This window comes from Apteryx mantelli, chromosome 2, assembly GCF_036417845.1.
Source record: "Apteryx mantelli isolate bAptMan1 chromosome 2, bAptMan1.hap1, whole genome shotgun sequence".
NCBI classification, from domain to species: Eukaryota; Metazoa; Chordata; class Aves; order Apterygiformes; family Apterygidae; genus Apteryx; species Apteryx mantelli.
The window spans coordinates 39,542,853-39,569,861 of NC_089979.1; the positions used below are offsets into that span (position 1 = coordinate 39,542,853).

General features: G+C 38.2%; 1 protein-coding gene across 3 annotated transcripts; it reads left to right on the forward strand.

Moving 5' to 3' along the window:
- Positions 1–1,405: 1,405 nt before the first annotated feature.
- MTFR1 (mitochondrial fission regulator 1) lies at positions 1,406–25,274 on the forward strand. Of its 3 annotated transcripts, none has more exons than XM_067290508.1 (8): positions 1,406–1,425; positions 7,596–7,738; positions 10,490–10,588; positions 15,956–16,074; positions 19,419–19,648; positions 21,235–21,496; positions 21,670–21,832; positions 23,570–25,273. In XM_067290508.1, the coding sequence occupies exons 2-8, from the start codon at positions 7,673–7,675 to the stop codon at positions 23,627–23,629; spliced, it is 999 nt and encodes a 332-aa protein (XP_067146609.1). In that variant the 5' UTR covers positions 1,406–1,425; positions 7,596–7,672; the 3' UTR covers positions 23,630–25,273. The 3 variants fall into 3 exon arrangements, with proteins under 3 accessions (XP_067146609.1, XP_067146608.1, XP_067146607.1); XM_067290507.1 differs by lacking the exon at positions 1,406–1,425 and adding an exon at positions 1,429–1,459; XM_067290506.1 differs by lacking the exon at positions 1,406–1,425 and adding an exon at positions 4,583–4,756 and having other exon boundaries at positions 23,570–25,274.
- The last annotated feature ends 1,735 nt before the right edge of the window (positions 25,275–27,009 follow it).

The following is a 27,009-nucleotide window of genomic DNA, read 5'->3' on the forward strand; positions in this document are numbered from 1 at the left end:
CGCCGCTCTGCACGCCGGGAGCTGGAGTCCGCGCCGGCCTCGCGGCCTTGCCGGGGCGGGGGGAGCCCCAGGCCCTGGGGGAGAGGTCGGGGGTGGGGAAGCCGCCCAGGTTCGCCTTGAAAATTTGTCTTGTGCCCGCACTTAACCTCTGAAGGACGAGCAGCGCCCGGCACCCGGGCTGCCTTTGCCCAAAGCTGGTGCGAGGGCCGGGGGGACCTGCGGGTTTAAGCCATGCCGGCAGCCCCGGCCTCCCCCGAGCCGGAGGGGCCCGAGCAGCTCCGGCATCGGCCCTTGTCCTTCGTGCGACCCACAGGTTGTAGCGTGGATCCTGCACGCAGCCAGAGCTCAGCCAGGGCCAGGCCCAGGCTGGTAGCAGCAGCAGCAGCCGCCTGCCTTCCCCCTTGGCATCATCCGGGAGAGGGAGCGAGGCTACAGAGGAAAGGTCGCGTGTTGGATTCTTGTTAAGGTCTGCAAAATATGCATTTTTTTTTACAGCAAATCCTTTCATAAACAGTCACCACTACAACTGGAATTTACAGCAAAAGCAACATGTAAAATGTAATGTGAACGTAAAAAACGCAGTCCTACATTGGAGATACAATAACTACCTACGCTTTGAAACCTGAGTGCTTTTCAGGTCTATAGAAAATAATCAATCTCATTCCCCCCCCCCCAAGAGCATGACAAATACACGTATTTTAATATGAAAAGATTTTGATTGCATTTGATTAATAGCTTTGAGTGTCTTCCTCCAACGTTCTTTGAAGGGTTTTCTCATCTTTTTCACTTTCAGGTTTTCTGCTCCAGTCAAGTTGACCCTTTTGAGTTTAGAAACGTTTGCACTGGTTTTACTCTGCAATTTCCAATAAACGTTACTAACTTTAAAAATTTGAAATATAAATAACCCTTAAAAATATATAAATATAAATAACCCTTAAATATATGTTCTTTCTGAGAACACCTATGCCTGGCCCCGGCAGCCCCCCCTCCCCCGGCAGCGCACGCTGGAGCGGCGCGCTCGCGGACAGCGGTAACGAGTTATCGTCACTCCCGCTTGGCGGCCGCACCGCGCCCGGAGGCTGCGCAACGGCCGCCGGCCCGCTTACGTCACTGCCTCGCGGCCGGCGCCGGAATTCCCGTTCTTACGCCACCGCCGCGAGCCCAACGGGGCGACCAATGGGTCTCCGCTGAGCCCCCGCCCGGCGGGAGGGCGGGGTCACGTGGGGCGGGCGCCCTCTGACCGCGCTCGGGGAGCGGGCAGCTTCGCCCGTGTCCTCTGGGCCCGGTGGCTGCCGGGTAGGTCGCCGAATCGCCGCCTGCGGAGAACCCGCCTCCCGCGGGCGCGGCGCCTATTGGCCGGGGCGGCGCCGAGGCGGCTGCGGATTGGCTGCCGGCGGGGGGTCACGAGGGCGGAGGGAGAAGCGGGTGAGAGAGCGAGGCGGCGGCAGCCGCACGGCGGGTGAGGCGAGGCGACGCGGGGTGGGATGGCGGGTGTCCCCCCCCCCCCCGGGCGCCCCCTGCCATCGCTTCCCCCCTCGCGCGGCAGGGCTGCCGGGGGCGCCCGGTCCCGGCGGCCCGGCCGGGGGGCGCCACCCGGGCTCGGAGGCTCAGCGCGCCGCCGCCGCCTTTCTGCCCGGGCGCCCAGGGCAGGCGGCGGGGGCAAGGCCGCTCCGGGCGGGCCGCGCTGGCGGTCGCGGTCGCTGGGGCGCGCCTGCAACCTCCCGCCGCGGCGCGCGGCGTCGGAGAGCGAAGCTGTCGCTGGCGAAAGCAACCCAGCCGAAACGGAAATAATCTGGAGATAATGCTAGGAAGTTTCAGAGAAGTTTTGTTTTGCTTTAAAGGAGGATTTAAAGGAGGTAACACATAGAAAAGGAGCTTAATCGTATGAGGTTTGGTGCTCAGTTCCCTTTAAACATCGGAGGTTTAGTTTGTATTCCTTTACTGATATTGCTGGTGTTCTCCTGTAACAGCCATAGGTCACTTGTTAGATACTCGTTTTTATTTTGTTTAACAAGCTGTCAAGTTTCCAAATATCAAGTGTAAGTGGAGTTGGACTGAATACTGACATCTTCCACAGCGCATTGATCTCTGTCTGATAGCGTCAGCAAGACTTTATTAATATTTACATGCTGCCCTTGCACATAGGATTACAGCTACTGTGAAGACAAGGCTTATAAAGAATAAATCAAAAGGAAATAATTCTGTCTTCTGATACACGCTTTACGTAGGTGAAAAAGAAAAAAGGGAGCTGAGTTTTCTCCACGTCGGCTCTAAAACTTCCAGTTAACTTGTTGAATCAAAATAATTTTTTCACAGAGGTCACTAGTTGGAATCCAGTTGCTTCATGTAGGAACTCAAAGTCACTACTAAGATTTTGGGGGAAAAGTAGAGAACATTTTAAATGTTTTTTCAGAAATGCTTTTTTGTTTAAAAAAATTGCATTCTGTTGTTTCTCAAAAGGCATATGAGGGGGACTGGAGTTCCCAGGCAGGAGCGACTAGGGAACTCCATCAGGAAAGTGTGGGTGTATGAGTATGTCTGTATAGTATAGTACTGTATGGTTTAGAGATGTTAAGCAGCTCGCTTATCTCTACACAATATCATATTTTACCATGTAGATGTAAATGATGTAATTTCTGTTGAGCAAAGGCTTTTGGTTAAACTAATGCTCAAAAATGATTTTTTTTTTCTCTCCATCATTAACTGGCAAGATATGGTTAACGTGTCGCTTTTGCACTTGGTGGTACATGTGACTAGATTATATTCTTAAGAAAGCGTTAAAAACTTATATTGATAATATGTATTATTTTCAATTCTTGCTTTAGATTTCATACTGAAATTAGCTTAGATACACCCCTAGTTGTTTCTGTAGTATTCACTGGCTTTTATCTCTCTTAATGTATCTTTCTGGACAGCTGTACCTCAAAGTAGTAGGGCACTTAATATTATTTGTGGTTTCCAAGCCAAAGAGCAGGCTTCTGTATAGTGACTGTGTGATCTGCCAAATAGTCATGTTGCTTATAAATGGTAAGTGTTGATTTGGGAGAGGGCTAGTCCTTTATCAGAAGATTCTTCCTGTGTGCTTGGTTTGCTGCCACTGTGATAATTTCCTGTTGGCTTTTATCTTTCCTTAGTAATTCTTTAATATATTTCCCTATGGATATAATTTCATTAGATGAGCTTGGGCAATGTTAAAGACTGTGAAGACATGCATGCCCTAGTTTCCTGCTGAAATAAGGAAACCTCCTTTTTTGTACATGATTTTTGAAGTAGTTAGTATCCCTCTGAAACCATATGTCTTTGAAAGCTTTGTACCTACTAGACTTGCACATACTTTTTCAGTTTAGAGATTAGGCCTGTCACTTTTCAGATTTTGTGCATTTGTTTATTTTTTGTGTAAGGCTCATCTGCATCAAGACCATAAATCATTTTCTTTTATTTTGGTGTGGGTTTTACATAAATGAGAAAAAAACTTCCTTTAGTAAGAAAAATATGAGTATTATACTTCTTTTTAAGACAGAACTCATAATTTGAAAGGGATTTCACATAAACGCATAAAAGAATGCCAGTTTGAAGACAGATGCATCTCATTTTTTTTCTTGTCTTTCATGTGTAGCGCTCACTTGAGAGCCTGGCTAAGAAGGGTTCCATTTCATATATACTGACTAATATACTTTATGTGTATTCCCTCCGGAGCCTTTATATTTATTTCATTAGCATTTTATAATTTATAAGTGGTATTATCTCTCAGCTTTGTGCATTGATATCTGATATGAAAGTATTGAGTGACACCTGCAAAGGTGGTTGTGAAAAATGGGGGCAAAAGAGAGTTCAAGGAGGCTGAAGTGAGAACCCCAGCACTCAAAAATGCAGACATCTTAATTTCTGAAACAGGAAATTCCTGCACATTTCCATATCAGAGAGAGAATTATTGAGCATTGTTAATTTCTGGATAAATAGAATTTCATAAATGAAGAACTCATGAAACTCCTACCCCCAGACTGCTTTATGCAGTGAAATGTGATTCTCTGTGCTATTATTCTTCTAACCTCTTTTGTGAGTCTTGCCTATGACTACTGGTTATCGCTTCCATAGTTTCACTTAAGCACAGTGGAAGTACTGTATTTTATAGAAATGTTAGTATCACTTGGGGAATTTTATTGTAGTAATTGAGTTGTGGAAGCTGTATGGGAATGAAACTACTATTATTTTTAGTTTAGGTACAAGCAAGAAGATAAATGATAAATAAAGCAAGCATCAATTTTTGAAATGAGATTTTATTCCAGATTAGTAAATAACAAATGTTTAATTCCCACTTCTGAAATTGGCATCTACACAAAGCATGAGAGAAAAATTTGTTAATGTTTTCATTCTTGCTGTCCAACAGTTTCATTTGGAATGAACCCTTTGTGTGCTTGGCATATAGAATGATTGTGAAATAATTGAGATTTATGAAGAAAGGTATAGTGCAATAGAGTCTGGGAGAAATGAGCATCGAGTTTGTCTGGGGATAATTCTGAAAAACTAATAGGCCTCATAAAAACATCAAAGTGATATACTTAGATACATTCTCCTTTTAGATCTCCGTTTAGATGACAGCTTAGCTAGAGGTTATTGAAACATGGTGGTTTTCCTTACTGCCATGCCGATATCCAGGAGCTGGTCGGCACTTTGTTATGGATAGACTTTTGTGTTTTCTTCAGCATGAGCAGACAGCTCATTGACAAGAGCCAGGAGTTGGTGACCACAGCTTTAGGTACTTTAAGTTTTTAGATTTCTGAAAAAACAATGATTATAATCTGAACTATGTATAATCATCTTATTTAAGTAGTTGTTCTGTAGAATAAATGCTCTTTTGTGTTCAGTCATTGAAATCTTGAAACCTGTAACTATAAATGGTCACCAAAATGTTTTAAAGCAGGGTAAGTATTTTGGACTATTATTCGTGCAGTCATGCAATGCATTTTAGGGCAGAATAAGTATTTTGGACTATTCTTATGCAATCATGCTCCTTCTCTTATTCCTGGGTCTTCTGGATCTCATTGATATTTTGCAAGTTTCTAAAAGTAATCACTAATATTTCAGAAGTTGCTTTGGCTAATTTTTGAGTTGTTCAAGGTGAATTTCATTAGATTCTGTCATCTTGCTTGCTTATAACTTATTAGAGTTTTCTAACAACTGTTCTAACAACTGTCTCAATTATTATTTTCTCTCCTTCCCTGTTAGTTAATGGTTATATCTCTTGTCTTCTTCTTAGTTCTAATACATTCGTAGTTTGGCTTTTTTGTTGTTTTGTTTTGTTTTTTATATCTGTTTTATCTGGAACCCATTTTGTACCTTAGCCTTTTAATTACTATTTCATATTCATACTGTTCTGTTGTTCTAATGTTATTTTACTTCTTACCTTTCTTCTGCATCTGCTGTTGTGCCTTTAATAAGTTATCTTATCAGTTTTTGTATCATTCCTTTACTTTTTTACCGCTCAGTTTCTTGAGTTCACAGTAACTTTCTAGACTTGTTCTGCTCTCCTCAGAGGATATTCTGTCACTCTCTTTTTACTTTCTTCTTCATTATCTTCTGTCTTTAAAAACTCAGTCCATCCAGTTGATCAGAATCAAAATAATCCCTTTTTCTCTTCCACTTTCTGAAACAAAACATGATGCTGACTGCATTTTGGGGACTTTGGCCTGGTTATCTGTTGAAAGAGCAGTATGTTAGGATGCAGGCTGTCATCTCTTTGTATTCCCATCACTTTCCATTATGAGACAGACCTATCCTATCAATTACTCAGAAATACCTTTTCTACTTTTCTCTTCTTTTGTTTGAATGTCTTTACGCTGCTTCTATTCTTCTTGTCTTTGATTTCCATAATACCTGTTCAACAAGTCTGAAATTTGCAGTAAGGCAGAGTATGTCACATGCAGCACACTTTTTCGAACAGATTTCCCCTTTTAAAATAGTATGTCTTTCATCTCTTGTGTCAGGATATCTCTACAATACCAGATATGATGCCAAATCTAATTTTGGGCATATAAAAAGAGTTGTATTCTTCCTTGTTTAAAAGCTGAACAGGTGAAATATGATTAAAGATCCATCCAATCCAGTAGCGTGTTTAAAGGAAGAATAGTGGATGCCTCAAGGAAGAATAGAGCAACAGATGGTAATGCTTCCCTAGTAGATTTTTCCAGCTTTTGGTAGTCCATGACTTAGAGAGCTTTTTATTTATTTTGTATGACTGCACCTTTTGTTAATGGTTGTTTGATAGGTAGCCCATTATTTTTCCTGTTGGTTTTTCTCATGACAATTGCAGTTTCCATTCTAATCTCATGAAGGTGGGTTTGCTCTCTCTCTCTCTCTTTCTTTTTTTTAAATAACTTTTCTTCTCATTGGTCATCCTATAGCTGATAGGTTAGTATCCTAGTTTCTTCAGGAAACAAAAGAAAATCCTATTAGATATGTTTTCATGCGGTGGTGAGAAACTAATAACTTAAAAAAAACTGTCTAAAAAAAGATATCTGTAGAGTAGAGCTATTCCTGCCAAGTTTCCACCAGAAGTAGGTTATTACCTAAGGAATTGTAAACTGTTAAAAGAATATGCTTGTGATGGAAACAGTGATCATTTAACTGTAATGCTTGCGAACACTTTCATACTGCATAACTTTTCCATCTCCTGACTTTCAACCTTCCTAAGTATCAGTTTCTTGCTGTTACATTGCTTTAGTCATCATTATGTAGTGGCTTTGCAACACTGTTGTTCACGCTACAAATTTGTTCTTCAGGCTGGTTCCACACAGTTTTGTTTCTAGTCTGATACACAAAACAAATATGAACCTAAATATATGTCTTCCTTTTTGTTTTTGGTGGCACAGACTTCTTAATGACATCCAAGTTATGACTGGTATAAAGCAAACTTAAAAAAAAAAAAAAGTTTTCACTAGAGGAGCAATAAAAACATCTTGATTTAAGTAAATGGTAGTACATATAAATAGACACAATCGGAAATCTGGCCAACTTCATAAATCACTTGAATATCTTCAGGTCCCACATCTACACTGTTTCTGGTTATTTTCTTGCATTAGTCATTTTTCCATATTTCCTTTCTCTCCTCAGTTGTGGGAAAATGGAGGAAACAAAGCTGTCAGAGAATGTGGATGAAGAGAGATGATCTGCTTTCTGTAGTTGTTTGTTGCATACAGAAGAGTTTTAGATAAGAGTATGGCCCTTTAATCTCAGTGTTAGTCCCCAGTTGTGGGCATTCCATAGTGCTCTTTGCTCACTTACAGTTGTTGAAGGCCTTTGGTTCTTGTTGTTGAAGTTGTTCAAGCTCAAGTTAGCAGTTATATCCACAGCTCTTTCAGCATTAATTTTGCAACAGCTTTGATTCTTAAAAGTGATACTACTAAAAAACTCTATAGCCTGTACTGAATAAATAGCTACTGGCTGTCTGTGCTTTGCAGGAGTAGGAATTGTTGTCTCTGAAAGTGTCTTGTTTTCAGTAACTGTTTCTAAAGTTTGTTTTTTGGAATGCATGTACCAATTTACTCCTGTATATGTTCCAGGACAGGCTTCTAAAATGTTTACATTTCTCATTTCAGAAGGACTATGGAACCTCTTCAGCCCTGTAGGTCCGGAAGGCTTAAGTCCAAGTTTGAAAAGGCGTTTTCCATTCCAGATGATTTGCTGGGTTAAGCGCTTAATTAGGATGGCTTTTGAACAAGTTGGATTAAACATGGACTCAGTAAGTGTTTCAGACTTGCTTCATTTTTTTTTTCAGGAAGTCAGGTATGGAAAGCACTTGATACATTTTAGTTTGTGCTCATCTATTCTAGCAGAACACTTTAAATACTTGATACTGGTATGATTCTGAAATACTGAAAAAGTATGACATTTACTGCTTGGACACTGAAGTATCTGTATAGTTACACTGTAAACAGTGCTTTCATGCTGGGAAAAATAAAATTTTCAACAGCCTTCTGACAGTGACATTAATTCTTAAACATTCTTACTTCTTTGCTCTTGTCTTGAAGTTATGAAAAGCCCTGTGAAACTGAGATGATGATAGTTTGTGCAACGTTTACCTCTTTTCCTGGAAGTGGTATGGTACATGAGAGCAACATGGCTGTGTTCTTTATTGGGGAAACAGAGGAATGTACATGCATAGCTCTCCTCTTGTAGGAACTTGTATATGTTTTCTTGGAGGGAGGGAGGGAGAGAGAGGGAGGGAGGGGGGAGGGAGGGGGGAGGGAGAGAGAGAGAGGGAGAGAGAGAGAAAGATCTGCTGCAAAGCAACTGTTATGTCACTGGGTCTTTTAGAGAGCTATTTTGAGCAGAAGTATTGGCCTCAGTGCAGTAATCTCCAAAAGATGTCAGTATAGTCTAATGTTTTAATAGTGTGGAATTGCTTAGCAGCTACTTGCAGTACTTAAACCCCTGAGAAAGATGGTTCTGATTCTGATGATAGTGGTAGAAGCTTTTATTATTCTCAGGCATTTATAGATAGCAATACTAACATACCTCATAAGTTACAGTGACCAGTAAGAATCAATATTTTAGGATTTTATTAGAACTCAGACCTGAGGTTCCATGCAGTATAAATTTGAAAATTCAAAGTATCAAAACACACTGGACTACCATGGGTGTTTGTCCTGGTCATTTTCAGCATCATCTTACAATCTAAATAGGGGGCAAAACCCATGGTTTAATCTCTTCTCCCCCCGCCCCCTTCTCTACTTCTATCAAGCTTGTGATAATGTAATTACACTTCTGAGTATCAGCTGTTCTGGAGAACAGCAAAGCACTGATGCAATAAGAGGGTATGACTAAGTAATATTTTGCAGACTTGCTCTGCCAGTGCTTCAAGTCAACAACAAGTTGTGTGAGCATGGGTAGAGCACTGCTGAGACTTACTAACTTAGCTGAGCAATGTGCTGACTTTATTTACATACCTTCTGGCACAGCTTGCGTGCAGTTTTCTGAAAATACTGTTTAGGTATATCTTGAATTAACAAAAGTAAGTCGTTGAAAGTTTTGGTGCACCAAACCACTGTTTGTTGAAAAACCTCAATGGCATTTGGGTGCCAAACACTTTTGAGGATCTGAGACCTAGTCAATATCTTTTCCTATCATGTGAACAATCTGCAAACAAGTTTAACCAACTGTTTGAAGTACACTGCACTTAGGTTGGTCATACAGCTTGTAGACTAGGCTCTTCTGCTGTTGTGAAAGTACTTATATAACTTACCAAGCCTTCCCTTGATTAATACTATTTTTTTCCAACACAACATCACTTTGAGGCTATTTTCAACAATTGTGCTTCTAACATCAGAATTTGTTGTAAATAATGAGATTGTATTACTGTGGTACCATTTGCCAGTGATTCTTTCTTGAGGCCTCCTGATTTACATACTTTTTGTTCAGACATACAGACAAACAATAACATGATAGTCATAAATGTGAAGTCTTTGTTTGAGTAGTCCATAGTGTAGTACCAGTAGACTACTTTACATTCCTAAAATTTGCATTAAAAGTTAGCTGCATGTTAATCATGAGAGGATGTACAGTTCATATAATGGACAAACTGAGTCTGAGAGGGGGATTGGCAGAGCTGCAGCTCAGATGTGGGAATCCAATATAGAATACACGCAATGCAAATTTATTTTGTCAAAAGTTATACGTTCCATTAAAGTCAGAGGAAGGAAAGATACTTGAGTATAGAACCAGACAAGATGTTCTCATGAAGTTTCTGAGCTAATATAATCTGGGGATAAATATCATTCTTTTTCTTAATAGAACTATCAAAATACAAGAATAGTGATCTCTGCTTACTATATCAAAATGTTATTCAGCTGTGTGTTGTGAAGTGCCCACAGCTGCATTACACTAATCACACAAGAAATATAGCTATTACCTATAAGGGTTGTTTTAGTATTAATAGCTTGGACTTGCTCTAGCTTTTCTTTGTTGGGCAGCCTTCTAACAGGATGTTGAGTTTGCTTGAAGCTATGAACTGTTAAAAGCTAAGATCTGAGTAGCAGGTTCAATTTACAGCCGTAAGTAATCACTGTCCAAATTTTTTAAATTACCAGTGCTCTAACTGTTTATTAACCATGTACTCTGTTAATAGTGCTGCGGTCTTCCTATCATTCTTTATTCTTTTTTGTATTGTTCCTGTTGCCTTTCTCTCTGCTGAAATCTTTCCTGCTTATACCACTCTCTTCTTCTGGCTTCTGTTCTGGCTCATTTCCTAGTATTCTCCCAGGATTAAAGTCTCATTTTATTCCGTACAACTAGAATAAATAGTAGAGCAAACATTCTCATCTTTAAGTACAATAAAAGAAGGCACATCTAATCCCCATTGAAAAAAACATTTTAAATCATGCATAGCTTTAGCTGAAGTGTAGTTTGGAAGGATACGGAAAAACTGATCCTAAAGAGTATAAAATAAATAGCCTAACAGGTGACTTTTTTTTTTTTTTTCCTTCCCATTTAGGTACTTTGGTCAAGCAAGCCTTACGGTTCATCTCGAAGTATTGTAAGAAAAATTGGTAGTAACCTCTCTCTCATCCAGTGTCCAAGAGTTCGGTTTCAGGTAGGTATTCTCAACCGTTTAGAATACATGTTTCACTACACTGATTAATGGGAATTGCTTTTGCATCAAAAGACTTTAGCAAATTGTCAGGACATTAGAAAAGATTGACTGCAGGGTTCTTAAAAGCAGAACATGATAAACTTGGCACAAAAGAAAAATTAGTTTACTTCTTTCTAGTTCAGATTTTTTTCACATCTGGATTCTTCAGCTTCTATACTGCCTGAAACCCAAATCGGTGTTGCAACCACGCACGTGATGAAACTTGAAACAGAATTTTTTTCTAAAGAAATTAACGTCTAAAATGACATAGTACAGTATTAAAAAGTTATACCAGGAAAAAAATCCTACTCTTAAGAGAGAAACATCTGAAACGTATTTTTAGAAACAGTACTTGTGAACTAGGCTTAAGAGGCATGTAAAGATGAACAGTGTTACTTAAAAATGTTTGGGAAAATAACTTTATCTGAAAGCAAAAATTATTTAAAAGATAACATGAGTTCCCTGTTTGCTTTTTTTAAATACAAGGCTAGAACTGTGTAGGTGAAAGGGGAATATCAATTCTGTGCAACTTTCCAACTTGTTTGCTTCTAACTTCGACTGCATGTGGTGGGAGGGTAAAGAGTGAGAGTAAAGACTTAAGAGGAGGAAAAAACCTGTGTTCTTTATAACACGTCTTTCAGGAACAGATGGGAAAGTGGAAACTGTTACACATGCCATCTTCAGCTCTGTGTATGCTGGGGATGGGGGAGATATAGAAATGGAGAAATTTAGTATCTGAGATTCAAGCTGAAAGGAATACTCCCTAGGTTAAGCAAGGGAGGAGAACATAAAGTCAAATGGTGGGAATCATTTCTGCATCCACACTGAGACAAGTTAATTTCTACATAGGTAAAATTTTCAGTTTCAATTTATTTCTTTAGCCTATGCAAAATGTATAAACAATATTTGGATTTGAGATTGCAGTACAAAATCAGATAGTTTAGATTGATGTAGAAGCCTTTTTGGTATGGTCTTTGCCTTGCTTAGATAATTAACTAGGCGACCAAGCATCTTTCACTGGTAGTGACTTTGTGAAACTTAAATAAATATATAAATGGAGTGGGAGGAGGGAGGCATTTGTGCAGGTGGAAGGGAGAACAAAATGGCATGCTGGACTTGAACTTTTGGATGTGTACTTAATGGTAGTTATACTAAGAGTATGGCTCCCTTTGCCTTGGATTTGAAAGAAACTGAGGTCCTCCTATGATGTGTCTGATTTCCCTACTATAAAGCAAGATGATCTTCATTTGCAAATAATTAGGCAAATAATGCTCTCTCTTAATATACAGTATGCAGAAGAAAATACTGCTGTTTTATGTACTTGCAGAGAGCTGTAAGATACATTTGAGAAACCTTTTCCTGAATATTTTTAATGTTGAAATTAAAAAGAGTATGTATGTTCATCCAAATTCTGTGTTAGAACAAACAGAATAGTTGCCTTTTTTCCTCCTAGAGGCACTGTCAGCTTCACTTAGATTTTACACATACTAAGTATAAACATTGATCTTCTATTAGATGAAAGGAAGGGATTCTAAAAATAGAAGTACAACTGTCATAGTTGATTAAATTTGAAATATTACAAAATTGAGACTTTAAACACATTAAAGCTTTTATGATTTATGCAGGCTTTAAACTATTTTAATTTATGAACTGCTGAACATGAAAAAGTGTGATGCTGTTATCTGCTTTTTATGTCTTTATCTCAGTGTTAAGATTCTGTAGTGAAGTTCAATACCAGTCTTGACTGTTTTTATGCTGTTGCAACTGACACTTTCCTATAGCTGTCTCTTCCTTTTTCTTTCTTGCCAGCTTTAGCTATAGTATGAAAGGACCATGCACTGAACCTTGCTGTAAGTCACTTTTTTTAAAAACCAACCCAAAACTTACTTGCCTCATCTGAGGGTGCATGTATATCATCAGTGTTTCTAACTGCATCTAAGAACAACAAACTTTCTACAGGTCTTCATTTTGTTTATGATAAATAGATAAAAGATATTGACAGAATCTCTCCGTTATGTTCATTCTTCCTTCTAGCATACTTTTATTCTGATAGTCTAAAAACAGAGTAATAGCAAGACATTCTGATTTTTTTGTGGTCTACAGACTGTCATAACATCCCTCTCTGAGGATTTTGACACAGTCAACATTTATGTGATTTGATAAATGCTGCTAATGCATTCAGTAAGCAATGGCAGAGCTTACCTTAAATACTCTATATGGCATGAACACATGAAAATGGTTCATAAATTTCCCTCTTATGTCGTATTTTTAGGTTTATCTATAGTCTTTAGGAGAAAAAAAAAAAAGTTGAACTTATGACGGTAGACAGGTTATATTCAAACAAACCTACAACAGTCTCATAAGGTAGGGGCCTTCCTCCTCCTACATTACTAATCTGATGTGCTGCAGCTGCTGCATCGCAGCTATAGTTCTGTGTCCCTTCTGCTTGTTGATGCAAAGCTCTATAATGGAATACAAGTCTCCTAAGTAATTGGTCTGAGTGTAGGAAACATCAGAGTTTACTGGGATAACTTGAAAAATCGTAGCAACTTTGTCTTACTTGAAGAAGTATTTCCAAATGTTTAATACCTAAGTATGCCAGTAACTTGAAATTAGGGGTTTTATTCTATCCTTACACTTATAAAAGTATTTATTCTACATTCCAAGTCCTGGAGAAAACAAAAAGTAGGGGTCCTGCTTTGACAGCACCCAAAACAGTACAGTGTGTGTAGTTTCTTCTCTGGAAGTTCTTGGAATAATGGGTGTGAAATCCACAGGCGTGTGTGTTTGCTTATACACAAGCATATATATGCTAAAATAGACAAAAAAGCCTGTGAAAGGTGGGGCGAGGCAACTACATAGTTTTGAGAGGAAGGAGAAACAAGCTGCTTTCACTGCTTGAACTCATGCAATTGACTGTTTAATAGGATTGGATCTCTTAATGGCAAAAATCACTTTAAAGCCTGATCTCTTCCCAGGTTTCAGCACTCTGTTCACCGTTTCAGGTGCTGGCGGAGCAGCTGTCCAACTGTCCTTCAGCCAGGAAAGGCTGGAGGAATAGTGTAGTCAGCAGGGTTGTTTAAACATCATTCTACAGGCAAGCAAAGATTTTAGATGGGCATTGATTTTTAATGTTTAAAATCAAGTAAAATCTTGGCTCGTCTTGGAATTCTAAATCTGCTACTGTGGAAGGCATTCTGATTTTTAGGGATAGTTAGACAAAAGAAACATCTGTATATGCGTAACAAGCTAATTCCATTTACATATAAATATGAATTAAAAAAAGTAAGAGGAAACATGCATCACCATATACCAGAAGGCTTGCTACTAAATGTTGGATTAAAAACATTTAACTCACAATGCAGAAAACTGCAATGGTAAATGCATTCTTTAGTGTTGACTTATAAAATGATTTTTGATGCAAGTACAGGTAGTACCTTATTTAAATATCTTTAATTTTTTTATGGTAATAGTCTCCAATATTTCCATTATCATCGAGAAAATCTATGTCATCTGCAAGAAGTGGATAATGTATGATGTATTTTTTTTATCGCTGTTAACATTAATATTGATGCTGTGGTCATTAAATTCTTTTGATTTTTTAAAAAGGAAAAAAATCTAAGGAAACATCAAACAATGAAAATTTTAACATGCAATATAGTATTCTCTAGACTGTTTTAAAGAGAGGCAGACTGTTATGGTATTAGGCACAACTGTTAATGTGATAAACATTTTACCATCTGTGCTGATGCTACCTGGAAAAAACCCTGTTGTTTCCAAATGATCTTCTGGTGCCAATATACACTCCTGGGAGCTGTGATAAAGGCTCACACAGAAGTTGTGAGTGTGTGAGGTGAAGATGACTAATCTCAATTTCCAAAGCTGTTTATAAAAACTCCTGGGAAAAAACCCCAAACCCACAACTTCTATCTTCCTAGTATTCACGTAGCAAAGGCTACAGCTAAAATACCTGTGAATGCTCTTCAGAAATGGTTTTATTCAATCAAGACTGTAGTCTTATTGTGCTAGCTCTGCTACAAATTTAGGTTAATGCTAAGATTTTTGTAGTTGCTGCTACATTATACTTTCCTCTTAGAGAGGGAGGTTGCCTTGAAATTGATCTGAGCGCTAACAGGATGGATCAAAGCCATCTTAATAGGCCGGTGTATAATATCACTAGCTGCCCCTACCAGCAGCAGGTAGCAACAAACGTTTGCACAATTCATGTGCAAATTTGGCATGCAGAAGTACATGTAATACAAGCAAGAGAGGTGGCTTAGTTGCATTGGAGATGAGTAACTCAGGGCAACAGACTGAGCAGAAGAAATTACCGAAAGATATTTCAATAGCTGTTTTTTGCTAAGATACTGAGACCAGAGTGATCAGCAGTCCAGTGACTGAGTACACATGCCCTTCTCTAACTTGGAGAAGCAGCCAATATTTCAAAGTATATTTGAAACCATTTTGTATAGGTTATAGAGCATATATTGATGGTTTAAACAATTTTTAAAACCTGTGTTAAGGTTGTTTAATTTTAAATGTAAGAGAAGTTCCGATTTCTGGAGCCTTGCTCACCTTTGGTTCCAAATAACTTAAAAGCTAATGGCAGAACCATGTTGAAAAATGGTCAGTTTTTTCAGCATGCAGTAAACGAGATTGCTAACAAACAGTGTATTCCCTTAGGATTGCATGCTACCTGTCACTCAAAGTTCTTGCTATTACTGAGCTAGCAAAAGTGATTTTTTTCTTCTTCTTGTAATGAACACAGCCTTATTCTTGTGCAGAAATTCTGGAAGTTATATGGAAAGAGAAGCACATTTCAGCAGAATTTCACTCTAAAATAATGTACTAATCTGATTATAAAACTTGAGAAGTAGTAGTAGCCCTAATGATGGTCTTTTTTTTTAACTACTGGTCGTGAGTACCATAAAACAAAACATATTATTTGAGTTAATATAGCTAACTACTTATGAATGTTGATGTTTGCTTGTCTTTAATGTAACAATTTGCACTGGATTTACACTGTTCAGTAACTTCACGTGGTAGTATAGGTAGCTAGCCATGCACCTTAAAAACAAAAATAGCTTCTGTGAAGTGTGCAGCAGACTAGAGTGAAAGAGGGCAAAATTTTGTCCCTGAAATAGGTTCTGGACCAAGCCCAGGACAGTAACAAGTGTGCTCAGTCTACAAGTATGTTTCATGCATGTCTGTATAATAGTTACATCCAGCCTCATTAAAAATATTAGTCTACTGTGCTAGTTAAAATAACTGTGAAATGAGTTAGGAAAAATGACTCTTAAAACCTTCAATCTTATCTTTAAAATTCAGCTTACTTCTCATGCCACAGAAGGAAACCATCCTAATCAACTTAGAGAAGATGCAGTGGCCTCCTTTGCCGATGTGGGATGGATTGCTCAAGAGGAAAGTGAAGTTTCTACAAGGCTCAGGTATGCTCCTTAAATCCTTAAATCTATTTGAAGTTATGAACTGAGGAAAAAATAGCTTTTTTTCTGATGAGAATCTACAGTGCATAACACTCAATGAAGAGCACTTGAATGCTTGGAGAAGAGAGAGGGAAGAGTTATTGCTAGATATCACCTGTCCAGTACCAGAAGGCAGGTACTGGAAGGGAGGTGGTAGAGGTCAGCCTAACAGGATTGTGAATGAAAGACTGCAGTTTGAGAACAGATACAGGAGACTGTGTTTTTATTTACTTATTTACTACAAAGAATTGGAGCATGACAATGTCCTTCAACCTTGTCCCCACAAAAATGTCTGGTGTGGTAAGGCACCATTGCATCCTTCTCCAATTCTTCAGAGGGTTTAATTAGCATGAGTTGGTATATTGTAGGGTTTCCTAATTAGTGGCAATGCTAATTCTGACGATCCAATAAGTGGCCTATTGTTTTTCACCTTTCTGGTTAAAGTTTTTCAGACTGGCAAAGAGTCTTATGACATTATGACTTTATATTTTGTCTTTAAGCTTCATAAGGAAAACTGGCAGGGAAGTGTGTGAGCCCCCATGTTCAGAATTATGGGATAGGTACTGTTGTGTTGGGTAAAGAGTGCTACATAGCTCTGTAACTGCCTGAACCAGGTTGGCTGAAGTGATGAAGCTCTGTATTGTTCCAGCCTACCCAAATTGCTGCTCAGACTAGCTGGAAACAAAGATACAGTTCTGTAGTGCAGAGGAAATTTTTCTTATAAACAAACTGACCTTCCAGAGAAAGGCACAGATTGTTGGCTTCAGAGATTACTGGAGGATACTGTTCTTAATGTGAAAGCACAAAATAGGTTATTAATGGTTTAGATGTCCTCCAGCGTAACTTGCTACCCCAAAGCTTTGCATGACATACATTTTAGCATTGCAACATTAATTTTACTAACTCAAAGGAGAGTTGCAGAAATCAACAACTTGTTTGAAGAAACAGTATTTGTAAAACAGATTTAACGCAGAGGTAATTTACTGGCCACTACTATTTTTGTTTGCACAGAAATGTTTTTGGATTGAATATAAAGCTATTTAGTTTAATGGAGACAACAGGGAGAATAGCTTGCTGTTGCTTTAAGGGACCCTTTATAAAAAGATGTAGGACTGGTATTTTTGCTGAGATGTCTGCATATGAAGAGGTGTGGGGGGACAGATGGATGTGGGATGGGGCTGAAGTAATCATGCAGATATATGGTGACCTTAAGACAGCTTATAGTGGAACATTGTAGGTGAATTACTTAGCAAAAGAAAATATGATCCTGCATATATGTGTATTTCAGTGTGCACAGTTTCTTTTGTTTATACAATGCATTAGGTGTTTTCCAGACATCTGAAATTTCTCTGGTCTGAAGAGATCACATAGATGTTACTGTTAAATATATATTCACTGTATAATTCAGTAAACAGTTTTGCAGTCATATTTTTTTCTGAATGTAGTTTTACAGAGGAAACAACTAAATGACAGATCATTTTTCCTCTACCCCTAGTCAGAGCAGAGGTGACACTTCAAGCACAATATTTTTCCACAGCAGTAAATCCCAATCAGGAAATTTTTTTAAAAACACCATTACTGCTCTGAGCCAAAGTGCCTTTGCTTTCAGCTATTCTGCTCCTTTTAAAGAGTTTCTAGAAGGCAAGTTTTAGGGTGGAGTGACTGCTGGCTCTTTTACCTTACTTAGGAAGAGCAGGGAGATCGCTGCTGTAGGAGGCATCCTGTCCTCTTCTCAGCTGTAGTTGTTCTCTATTCCTACCTAGGTAACACCACCTAAATCTTAACACTTTTGATAATATTCAGATCTGCTTAATCAAATTACTCCAAGTTATGCTGATGTTTTATATCAGTGTTGTGAAAGATTCAAATGCGTAATGAACACTGTGCTGAGGTGGTCAGAACACAGAGCTTGTTCTAGCCTTAAATCTTGGCTTTTGTTTTAGGCCTAGCACCACTGCAGATCTAACGCAATGCTTATCAAGAGCAGCTTAACATATGTATCCAGAGTGATAGCACTCTTAAGCTATATAGTCTAGAGCCATTCTGCAGGCATCTTGAAGTCCTATCACTAGTCGCAGTTCTTATTCTCATGTTTGAGTAAGCAGTGCAGTCCTGGCCTGCTTGAGAGGTTTTGGGAATAAGGTGAGAGCGAAGTATATGCTCATAATTAGAACTGTAGTTCTAATGTATTCATGTTTATGATAACCTATTATCATTAGTCATTATCAGTTCTACTTCAGATAAATAGTATTTCAAAAATGATGGTGTCTGTGGTGAATATAACCTTTTGTAGCTGCTTATTTGACTGTAGATGCTTGGTAATGCCCCATGTGTTTAACATAGCTTGAGCTTTGGTGGGTAATAAAGGAAGGTAACAGAGTTGCCTTTTCTTGCTCTTGAGAGAAAGAGAAGGGAAGCTATGGACTCTTTATTGCATGAAGTTTGTCTCTTTAGTTTTATTTACTGTGGTGGAAAACTTCACATCATTCCCTTTTCCTGTTTTCTGATAAGCAGCTTCTATGGCACTAAACTATTTCACATGCTCCATGCCCTCAAAAGTACTGAAATGGAAGCTGAATACTGTCAGACCAGGGCTGTCACTTCAGAAGACAAAAAATGGTACAAAATATGCTGTGGAACCAAGAAACTTCCTTCCTCTTAAAAGGAACCAACTACAAATGAATATTTGCAAGCCATGGAGAAAAATGGTACCATTTGGGCAGGCTTTTTTAAAAGTCTTAATTGCAACAAAAATACAATTACAGATATGAGCAGAGAAATAGAAATTGGAGGGGGGGAAATGTATTTCTCTGTTCTCCTAAAATCTAGGAATTAAACAAACCCTTAGCATTACCAACTTTTCTTTTAAAAATTTGCAACCTCATGTCCTTCAGGACAAAAAATGTTGTATTTTGAAGAAAAAAATGCAGTAGAATTCCAATACCTGCAAAATAAGCTGTAACACTATTTCTGATGATCAAAAAAGGGTATCCTTGGTTATTCCTTCCTCTCCTCACAGGTTGTTATTGAGATACATTAACACAGAAAGGTTTAAAAAACAAAGTTGTATTCTGCCTCCATGGAAAGAGAAGTACCATCAGATAGTGACATAGACAGAAAGAATTTGAAACTTGTTTACTTTAAGCTCTATAATGTTTTGGTGGAAGTGATTTGTGAAAAGACAAATTACATTTTAAAGTCAGGTCTTCAGCTTTTATTCATGGTTCCTATATATTGCAGCTTTTGTTCTTTTTAGTATTTATTAGAAAGCCTTTAATAAAAGCAGTCTTGTGATATTTCTGTTATAGATCAGAAGTTTGGTCAAAAACAGCCCAGCCTCTTTCAGGTGAACTACACCACTCTGGAAGACAGGTGTACTTACCAAACCTGTTACAAGAAGAACCAGTGTCCAGGAGCACAGTGACCGCAAATGAAGAAGCTCTGCAGAAGATCAGTGCTCTCGAAAATGAACTAGCCACTTTAAGAGCACAAATAGCCAAAATTGTAATCTTGCAAGAACAGCAGAATCTGACAGCAGGTAAGAAATTTGCTATACTCTTAACACAAAATAGTTAAGAAGTTTGTCCCTATTACAACTAATAATATACTAATTCTTGTGAGATACTGCAAGACCGAACACTTTTTCCATATTGTTGTGGTTAGTATAGTGGTCAGCCATAGCATGCTAATGGAGGAATACAGAATATTTCTTGCAGACGAAAGGCATGCTATGTTTTCTAGTATTCCAGAAGTCTTTGTGTTTGTGTGAAAGGTTGCCAGAATTCTGAATCTGTGGATGAGTAAAGAGGTATGAAAAAGAGCTTTCTGCTCAGAGCACAGCTCATGAGTTTACATCTCAAGCTTATGAAATAAATAGCAGAAAAGGAGATGCATTGTTTACTGGAATCATCCCTGGGACAAGTGCCTTTGTTCAAATGGAACCAAAAGTGGTGCACTGTTCCCAGCAGGAATTTTCTTTCCCAAGTTTCTTTCTCCTCTTCCCCTCACCTGCGGCCTCTGTCCAGTTCTAAGCCTATCATCACTAAAGCATTGCAGATAGCCTGTCAGTTTTCACTCATTTCTAAGTTAGAATAGGTGTAGAAAATACATTGCTTTGCCTATCTTTATGCATTGGATCATAATCTGATTCCTTAGAACATGTTCTAGTTTAGTATTTGTGTGAACTGATAGCAGTCACTTTATTTTTCCATAACTGTTCAAATTCAAAACCCTGAAATAGTTTAAAGGATCACTTGGTTTCAGTGTTGAATTGTAATTATTGTGGGGGGTTTTGCCAAATAACTAATAACTTACTTTTCATCATCTTCCCTTATCCTCTATTTATTAGGAAACTTGAATTTTGCCTTTGACTTGATTTTATCATCTTTACCTCCCTCTTCTGGTAGAATATGGTAATGACACTATGTATTCACAGTAGACTCTTTACCTTATCAATCTGGTTTGGATTGGTTTTGCTCATTTCTTCAGAGAAGCATTTGAAAAGAGGTTTCTTGATTTGTTTGTCAAATTGTTACTGCTTTTATATTTATAACTTCCAATTTTTACCCAAAGCATGCAGAAAATTTAAAATCAAGACTATCCTGAGAATTTATCTGTTCAGACAGATGATTAGCTGGCCTAAAAACATCACTACCTCACAGAGCTGGAATAAACTTGAATTTAAGCACTAGTTGAGCTCTGCAGTTTACTTCTAAGAATCTTGTATGGTAAGGTCTTCATTTCTCAAGATAACTAGAAAGAATCACTGCTGAGTTAGCAGAACTACTGCTCACATAGCACGTTTGACTTCCAGATCAGTACCAGCCTTTCAGGAGTGAAATACTGATAGCATGAAAAGCAGAACATCAGTAAAAGACATTGTGACGTCCATCCTATTTCATAGGTTTGCAGTAAAGATACGACTGCACCTAGAACTTGAATTGGAAACTCAGCAGTTTTCACACTTTGGGGAAAATTTATTTAGGTGGCTTAGGAATGAGCAAGTTCTGTAATAATCTGAAAGGGAGAGGTGTAGGGGAGAACTGAAGATATTACCTGAGCATTTGTTGAGGTATAAAGGGCAATTGCAACTAAACTTACATGAAATGCATGTTTTATTTGTAGTTGGGTTAAGTCCAGTTGCTTCAGCTGCTGTCCCTGTTGTGTTGTCGCCGCCACCACCACCACCACCTCCTCCACCTCCCCCGCTTCCTCCCGCAAGTCTACAACGGAGTATGTCTGCAATTGAGCTCATTAAAGAACGGAAAAACAAAAAAACAAACTGTGGGCAGTCTCTCATAGAAAATGGACCAAAGAAACCTGAAATACCAAACATGCTAGAAATCCTCAAAGATATGAATAGCGTGAAACTACGCTCAGTGAAAAGGTAAGACATTAAGTATATTAACTTTAAAGATTTATCTTTGATTTATGGAAAATTATTTCAAGTTGAGACTGATGCTGACGTAACATTTGACAAACAAATGGGAATGCGAAAGTTTTCACAATTTCTAAAGCTTTGTTTTGAACTATGTTAAAGCTTTTCATTTTCTTTTCCAGATCATCAGAAGGTACAAAATCTAAAGTAGCTGACCCTACAGATCCTGCAGCGTTAATAGCAGAAGCTCTCAAAAAGAAATTTGCTTATCGATACCGAAGTGACAGCCAAAGTGAAACTGAAAAAGTGATTCCAAAGTCTGAAACAAAGACCGAAGTAGTGCTGGTGAGTACTGTGGTTCTGAACACATGCTTGGAATAAACGATACTTGTTGTGAGAGCCAACAAAAATCTTTCTGCCAAAATATACAAATACCTAAGAGTGTGTGTGCACAAAACCCCATTAAGTATTGCCGATATGCCAGGAATTGTGGCAAGCATCCATTTTGTTTTTAGACTCACATCTTGAGATTTTGTGCTGCTTTGGACTGAGGTATAACAAACACTATTAGACTTTTAAAGTAAGAAAAAATAAGAAAATTATTTATTTTATTGGGCATGTGGAGTGCTGAAGACTTGATTCCTAAGGTCTCATACCAGAGATGAATCGGAACTGAGAAATTCCTGGAGCTTGCTTGTTATTACTAACCTTAAACATTCAGATATTCCATGTGCAATTAAAGGCAGAATTTGGAGCAAGATCTTGAAACATATCAGCCATTCCTGGGAATACTGAAAGCATATTGTTCAAAATGCCTGCCGGATCTTGTTATATGGAGGGTTTTTTCTAGTAACTGGAAATGCTGAGTGTATTCAAAGTTTCTTTACAGTGTGAGAATGTTAAAATGAAGTTATTTAAAATATCTGCCACAGACATAGTACAAGTTAAGGGCTTTAGTTTATTTCAGATTGCTTTGAAACCAAAGTAAAGGCTTTTTAAGCACTTAATATTCAAGGTGCAAGTTCTAGCAGTATACACCTATTTACAAAACAGGCTAAAAATCTTTTCTAATGAAGTATAAGTCAGTTTTGTTAGTAAGCAATTCTTGAAGCCTTCTGCTGCAGAAACAGAAAGGGAAAATAATCTTTATTTTTCCTTTGTTCATTTGGGAAAATGCAGGTGAAACTCCCGAATTCAAAGGGACTTGACCAAAAGAACTGGCTGTACTCTGAACTGAGTTCTGAGGAAAATTAGATTGCCAAGCCACAAATCTCAGGACTTCTGAAAATTTGAGCTTATTAATGTTGCCTTAGTTGCCTTCTGTTTTAGGCCTTTAAGGTGTATACCTGTAACTGTCAGGCTCTTCTTCATAACCAAAAGGCTAGAAATTCCCAAAGAATCAATCAGTTGTTTCCAGCAGCTGAGGCTACCAAAAAGAAAAAAAAAAAAAAAGAAAAATTTGGCCATGCTTTACTCACATGTGGGTTTTTCATGACTTTCCATTTTGAAATTTAAAGTCCAGCTCTTGTGAGAAGAAGGAACATCAAGCCCCAGCAGCTAAGAAAAGTGAATGTTTTCATTTGTCAAATGACAGACTATTTATCTGTAATGAGCTGTCTAATAAACATCTATCATCAGTTATCTATCAATATGTAACCTCTTTGCTAGAGCAGTTCTTGTATGATATCCTGCGTAGTTTTATAAGGACTTGCACAAAAAAGCAGGACACAAAAAGAACAGAAATATTGTCAAGAAACACCTACTAGAGCAGTTGGTTGTCAGCTTCTAAAGATACTGCATCTATCTTTACTTATTTTGCTGTGGCAGAGTGAAGTGTCTCTAGAGAGAGCTGCTCCAGGAGATGGTTAGCTGCCTAACCTGAGTAATGTAACTTGATCACTGACACAAGTTTCCCCTTATCTTGTGGTGGTGAAGGGGGCAAAGTCCACATCCCAAGAAGCAGGATGATAAGGAAACTATCTCTGCCCGAGTTCTAGCTTCACTTACAACATGGATGGGTAAAAGCTCAACTAGGTGTCCCTGTTGAAAGCAATCTTAATGTGGTTCTGCTTTTCTTCTCAGTTTGGACCGCACATGCTGAAGTCGACAGGAAAAATGAAGACTTTAATTGAAAAATCTTAATGTATCAAGATCACTACATGAAAGACTGTAAACTGTTTTTTACTGAGTGTTGCAAATAGCACTAGTACTGAGTGGTCTCCTACAATGCAGGAAAAAAAAAACTAACGTGAAATGTAGAATTGAGGCACTAAACATGTTGTTTGAGGTGCATGTTTGTATGTGACTTAAAAGGGATAGATTTGACTTGTTAAACTCAGGTATTAATTTTTTATTCAAACCTGGCTTTCTACTCAGACTTGTGGTTTTAGTTCATTAACACTAAGTTACCTATATGACATTCTTGCCATTAACTGACCACCTTAACGCAATTTGTATACATGGCAATAATGACAGTGATACACCCTTAAGTTAACATGAGTCATTTGAGCTTTAACTGTAACTTGCACTATGACATGAAAAATTTAGTATCAAACTAAATATCAGTCATTCTCTTAAACATAGCTTTAGCAATTTTTTAGCCCAAAGGAAAATTGAATATATTCTGCTTTATACAGAAACAAAGCAAAAACTTAGAATGTCATGTACCAGGTGACCTTTGAGGCAGATTTAAGTAGCATGTTTTCTCAAATGAGCTTGCAAGGGGAAGAGAGTAAAACCCTCTTGTATCATCTGGTGTCCAACAAACAGCGCACAAAAAGTGAGTAAATCATGCTTGTGGGAGCCTCTGTAAAGGCAGTCCAATGAATTTGAAAAAAAAAGTAGATAGCAGCATAGAGTAAAATAATTAATGTCAGAGTATGTGCTAACAAGTGTAGAAGTGGTGTAGATAAGAAAAAAGGTACAAAGTACTGGGAGGGGTGCAAGTTGCTAAAAATAGATTGCTGCAACTAAGAGATACTTGTGGACACCTTTTTAACCCCAGATGTCTGGGGACTGCACAAACCCTCCTGGTACTATTTGCAGGGAAGAGATATTTTAAGCTGTTGCACATAATCTGTTTTTCAGGGGAAGTCCTCTTGGGCATTTCCCATGGCAGCTCTTTGCTGCCAGACCTGTACAGAGATAGTTGATTAATCAACTAGCTGAGTCCATGCCTCTATCCACAGCTGTAGAGGGGGCTCAAACAAAAATAAAATCCAGGCCAAAAAACACTGCTCAGAAACCTAGAAAGCTATAACTTAGCTGCACACTTAAGTGAAGTTTTCTTTGACTGTAGATGAACTTAAAGCTGAGTCTGGCTATTTAACGTTCCAAGTTTATCCGACTACTGGAACAAGTACAAGTGCCTCTTAGAGCTTCTGTTTTCTAGAAAACAGAAAAATGCAGCACTTCTTTTTAAATGCAAACACCTGAATAGCTCTGTTTAGGTTACAGAAGAGGAATAAAGCCTTGCTGCTTATAACTGGAACATAGATTGCATGATCAAGGAGGATGTTTTCTGGTGTAAAACTTGAAATGGTGTTAATATGTACACAAAACACCTTCCTTTCAAAATGTTCTACCCTCAATTTTACTGATTGAGTCTGATTAAGTCTTCAGCATGTTCTTTTAAATGCCTTTAAAACACCCTTTTGAAAGTTACTTTTGGTTTCAAGTTTTGTATTTAATGCTCTATTGCCACTATATAAAATTAAAAGCAGTTAAAATAATTGTGTGTGATTTGTAGTTTTCTACAAGTTATAGCAGCCACAATAAAGTGTAGCTTGCATTCTATTAATTACAGTGACTATAAATCAATGTATTGACTACTTGAGTCTCTCTCAGGCCTGGACTAGATAGATATACTACTTAACTTGCTCTGCAGTACAAATAACAGTAGAATTAGTCCCAGAACAGCACAGTGCCATAACATTAAAAAAAAAAAAAAAAAAAAAAGCCAATTAATTTCAGTGAAACTAAGTAATTAGGAGATGGGGAGAAGTCTATGCCTCCCCCCAAACATGACAGGAAGGTTCTCCTTTAATGTTTGGTGCTGTGTCCCTCCCCTTGTTCACTGGGTTCCCCTGCCAGACCAACAGCTCTGGCCAGGGTGTCGGAACAGATGGTGGATTGTTGCCCAGAGATCTCTGCTGAAGTCTGGTCACCTGGTGTCTTGTTTTCAAAGTGTTTCAGATTATTGCAGCTGAACTCTGACATTTGCAACAATGTAACTCAGTCCGGTTAAGTGATAGCCTCACTTTTATAGTTATTGGTTTTATGCACTAAACTAGGCTAAAACATGAGAAACCCCCACCCTAAAACCATTTAAGTTTCGATAACCTGAAGTGTTGCTGTGATGTACAGTTATCCATCCCCCCAGATACATAAATGCGTGTGACAAACCTTACAAGTGGCATAAAACTATGGTCAAAAAAATTAGTCAACTGTACTAAAAAAATAAAATCACAAAGCTCTCATCAAATGCTTTATTTTAGACCTTTCTATACCTGAAGTTGTATCTTAGTCTTTTTTTTTTAATGTACGCAATGCCACTGCCCACAGAAAAACATCTCAAGCAGAAGTATTCAAACTAAGGACATTCACACTGGGCAGGTACCTTATACAGAGAGATGCAGACCTTAGGTTACGTCTATGTTAGTGAATGGAGTGGGCCAATGGGAGCAGATTTGTAGATTAAAGCAACTTATAACAGGGACCTGATACCATGCCATAACACATTTCTGGAGTTGCGTGGACTGACTGGCTGTTAGCAGTTGTAATGCAGTAGGTATGCTCCTGGCGTATGTATGCTCTCAGCTTTCACCTGAAACAATACAGCATTCCTGCAGCTAGGAGATCTTAAATTCAATGTGAATTTTTGAAGAGAATTTCTAGACAGCACTTAAAAAAAAATCCTTTTTCTTGAAAGTCAGTCAAGTGTCAGAACCTTCCACATACTCTAATGATGGGATTAGAACCAGTCTTTCTAAATCCAATGGTGTGATACTGCAAGAAAAGACAGAAGCCCCTTCCTAGGAAAGCTGGCATAGAACAAAATTATTCATGTTTTTTTTCAGCCTCTTAACAAGGTGTACTGGTTCCTATCAGAATAGGCCAGTCTTGCTAACAGTTAGCAAGATCATTACATAATGTTAGAGAATCACAGGTTGCTTATAAATACACTGCAATTTTGCTATGTATGTATTTATATTTCCATTATTTTTTTAAAAATAATGAATTTACATTAAAATATGCTTATAAATGGTCTACAGCAAATAGCAAAATTTATATTTATGTTGAGGTCCTGTCTTTAAGTCACATTTCAAAGAATGTGAATTGCAGAATACAACATCAGATACTGATTTTAATGGTTGCTTTTAAAAATAGTTGCAGTCTTGGTGTATGTTTTATTCAAAAACGTCAGAGACATCAACACTTTTCCACACTTAACCCTACTAATCTATAGAGCATAGACTGGAAGGGAGCTTAGCTGCAGTCTCTCCGTAATAAGTTACTCAAAT

What these genes read in the sequence shown, in the direction of transcription:
- MTFR1 (XM_067290506.1), top strand. Translation starts at nt 4,705, where the DNA reads ATGAGCAGACAGCTCATTGACAAGAGCCAGGAGTTGGTGACCACAGCT. An exon ending in GTCCAAGAGTTCGGTTTCAG is followed by an intron (nt 10,589 to 15,955) that starts GTAGGTATTCTC and finishes TTTAAAATTCAG; the next exon opens with CTTACTTCTCATGCCACAGA. An exon ending in ACAGCAGAATCTGACAGCAG is followed by an intron (nt 19,649 to 21,234) that starts GTAAGAAATTTG and finishes TTTTATTTGTAG; the next exon opens with TTGGGTTAAGTCCAGTTGCT.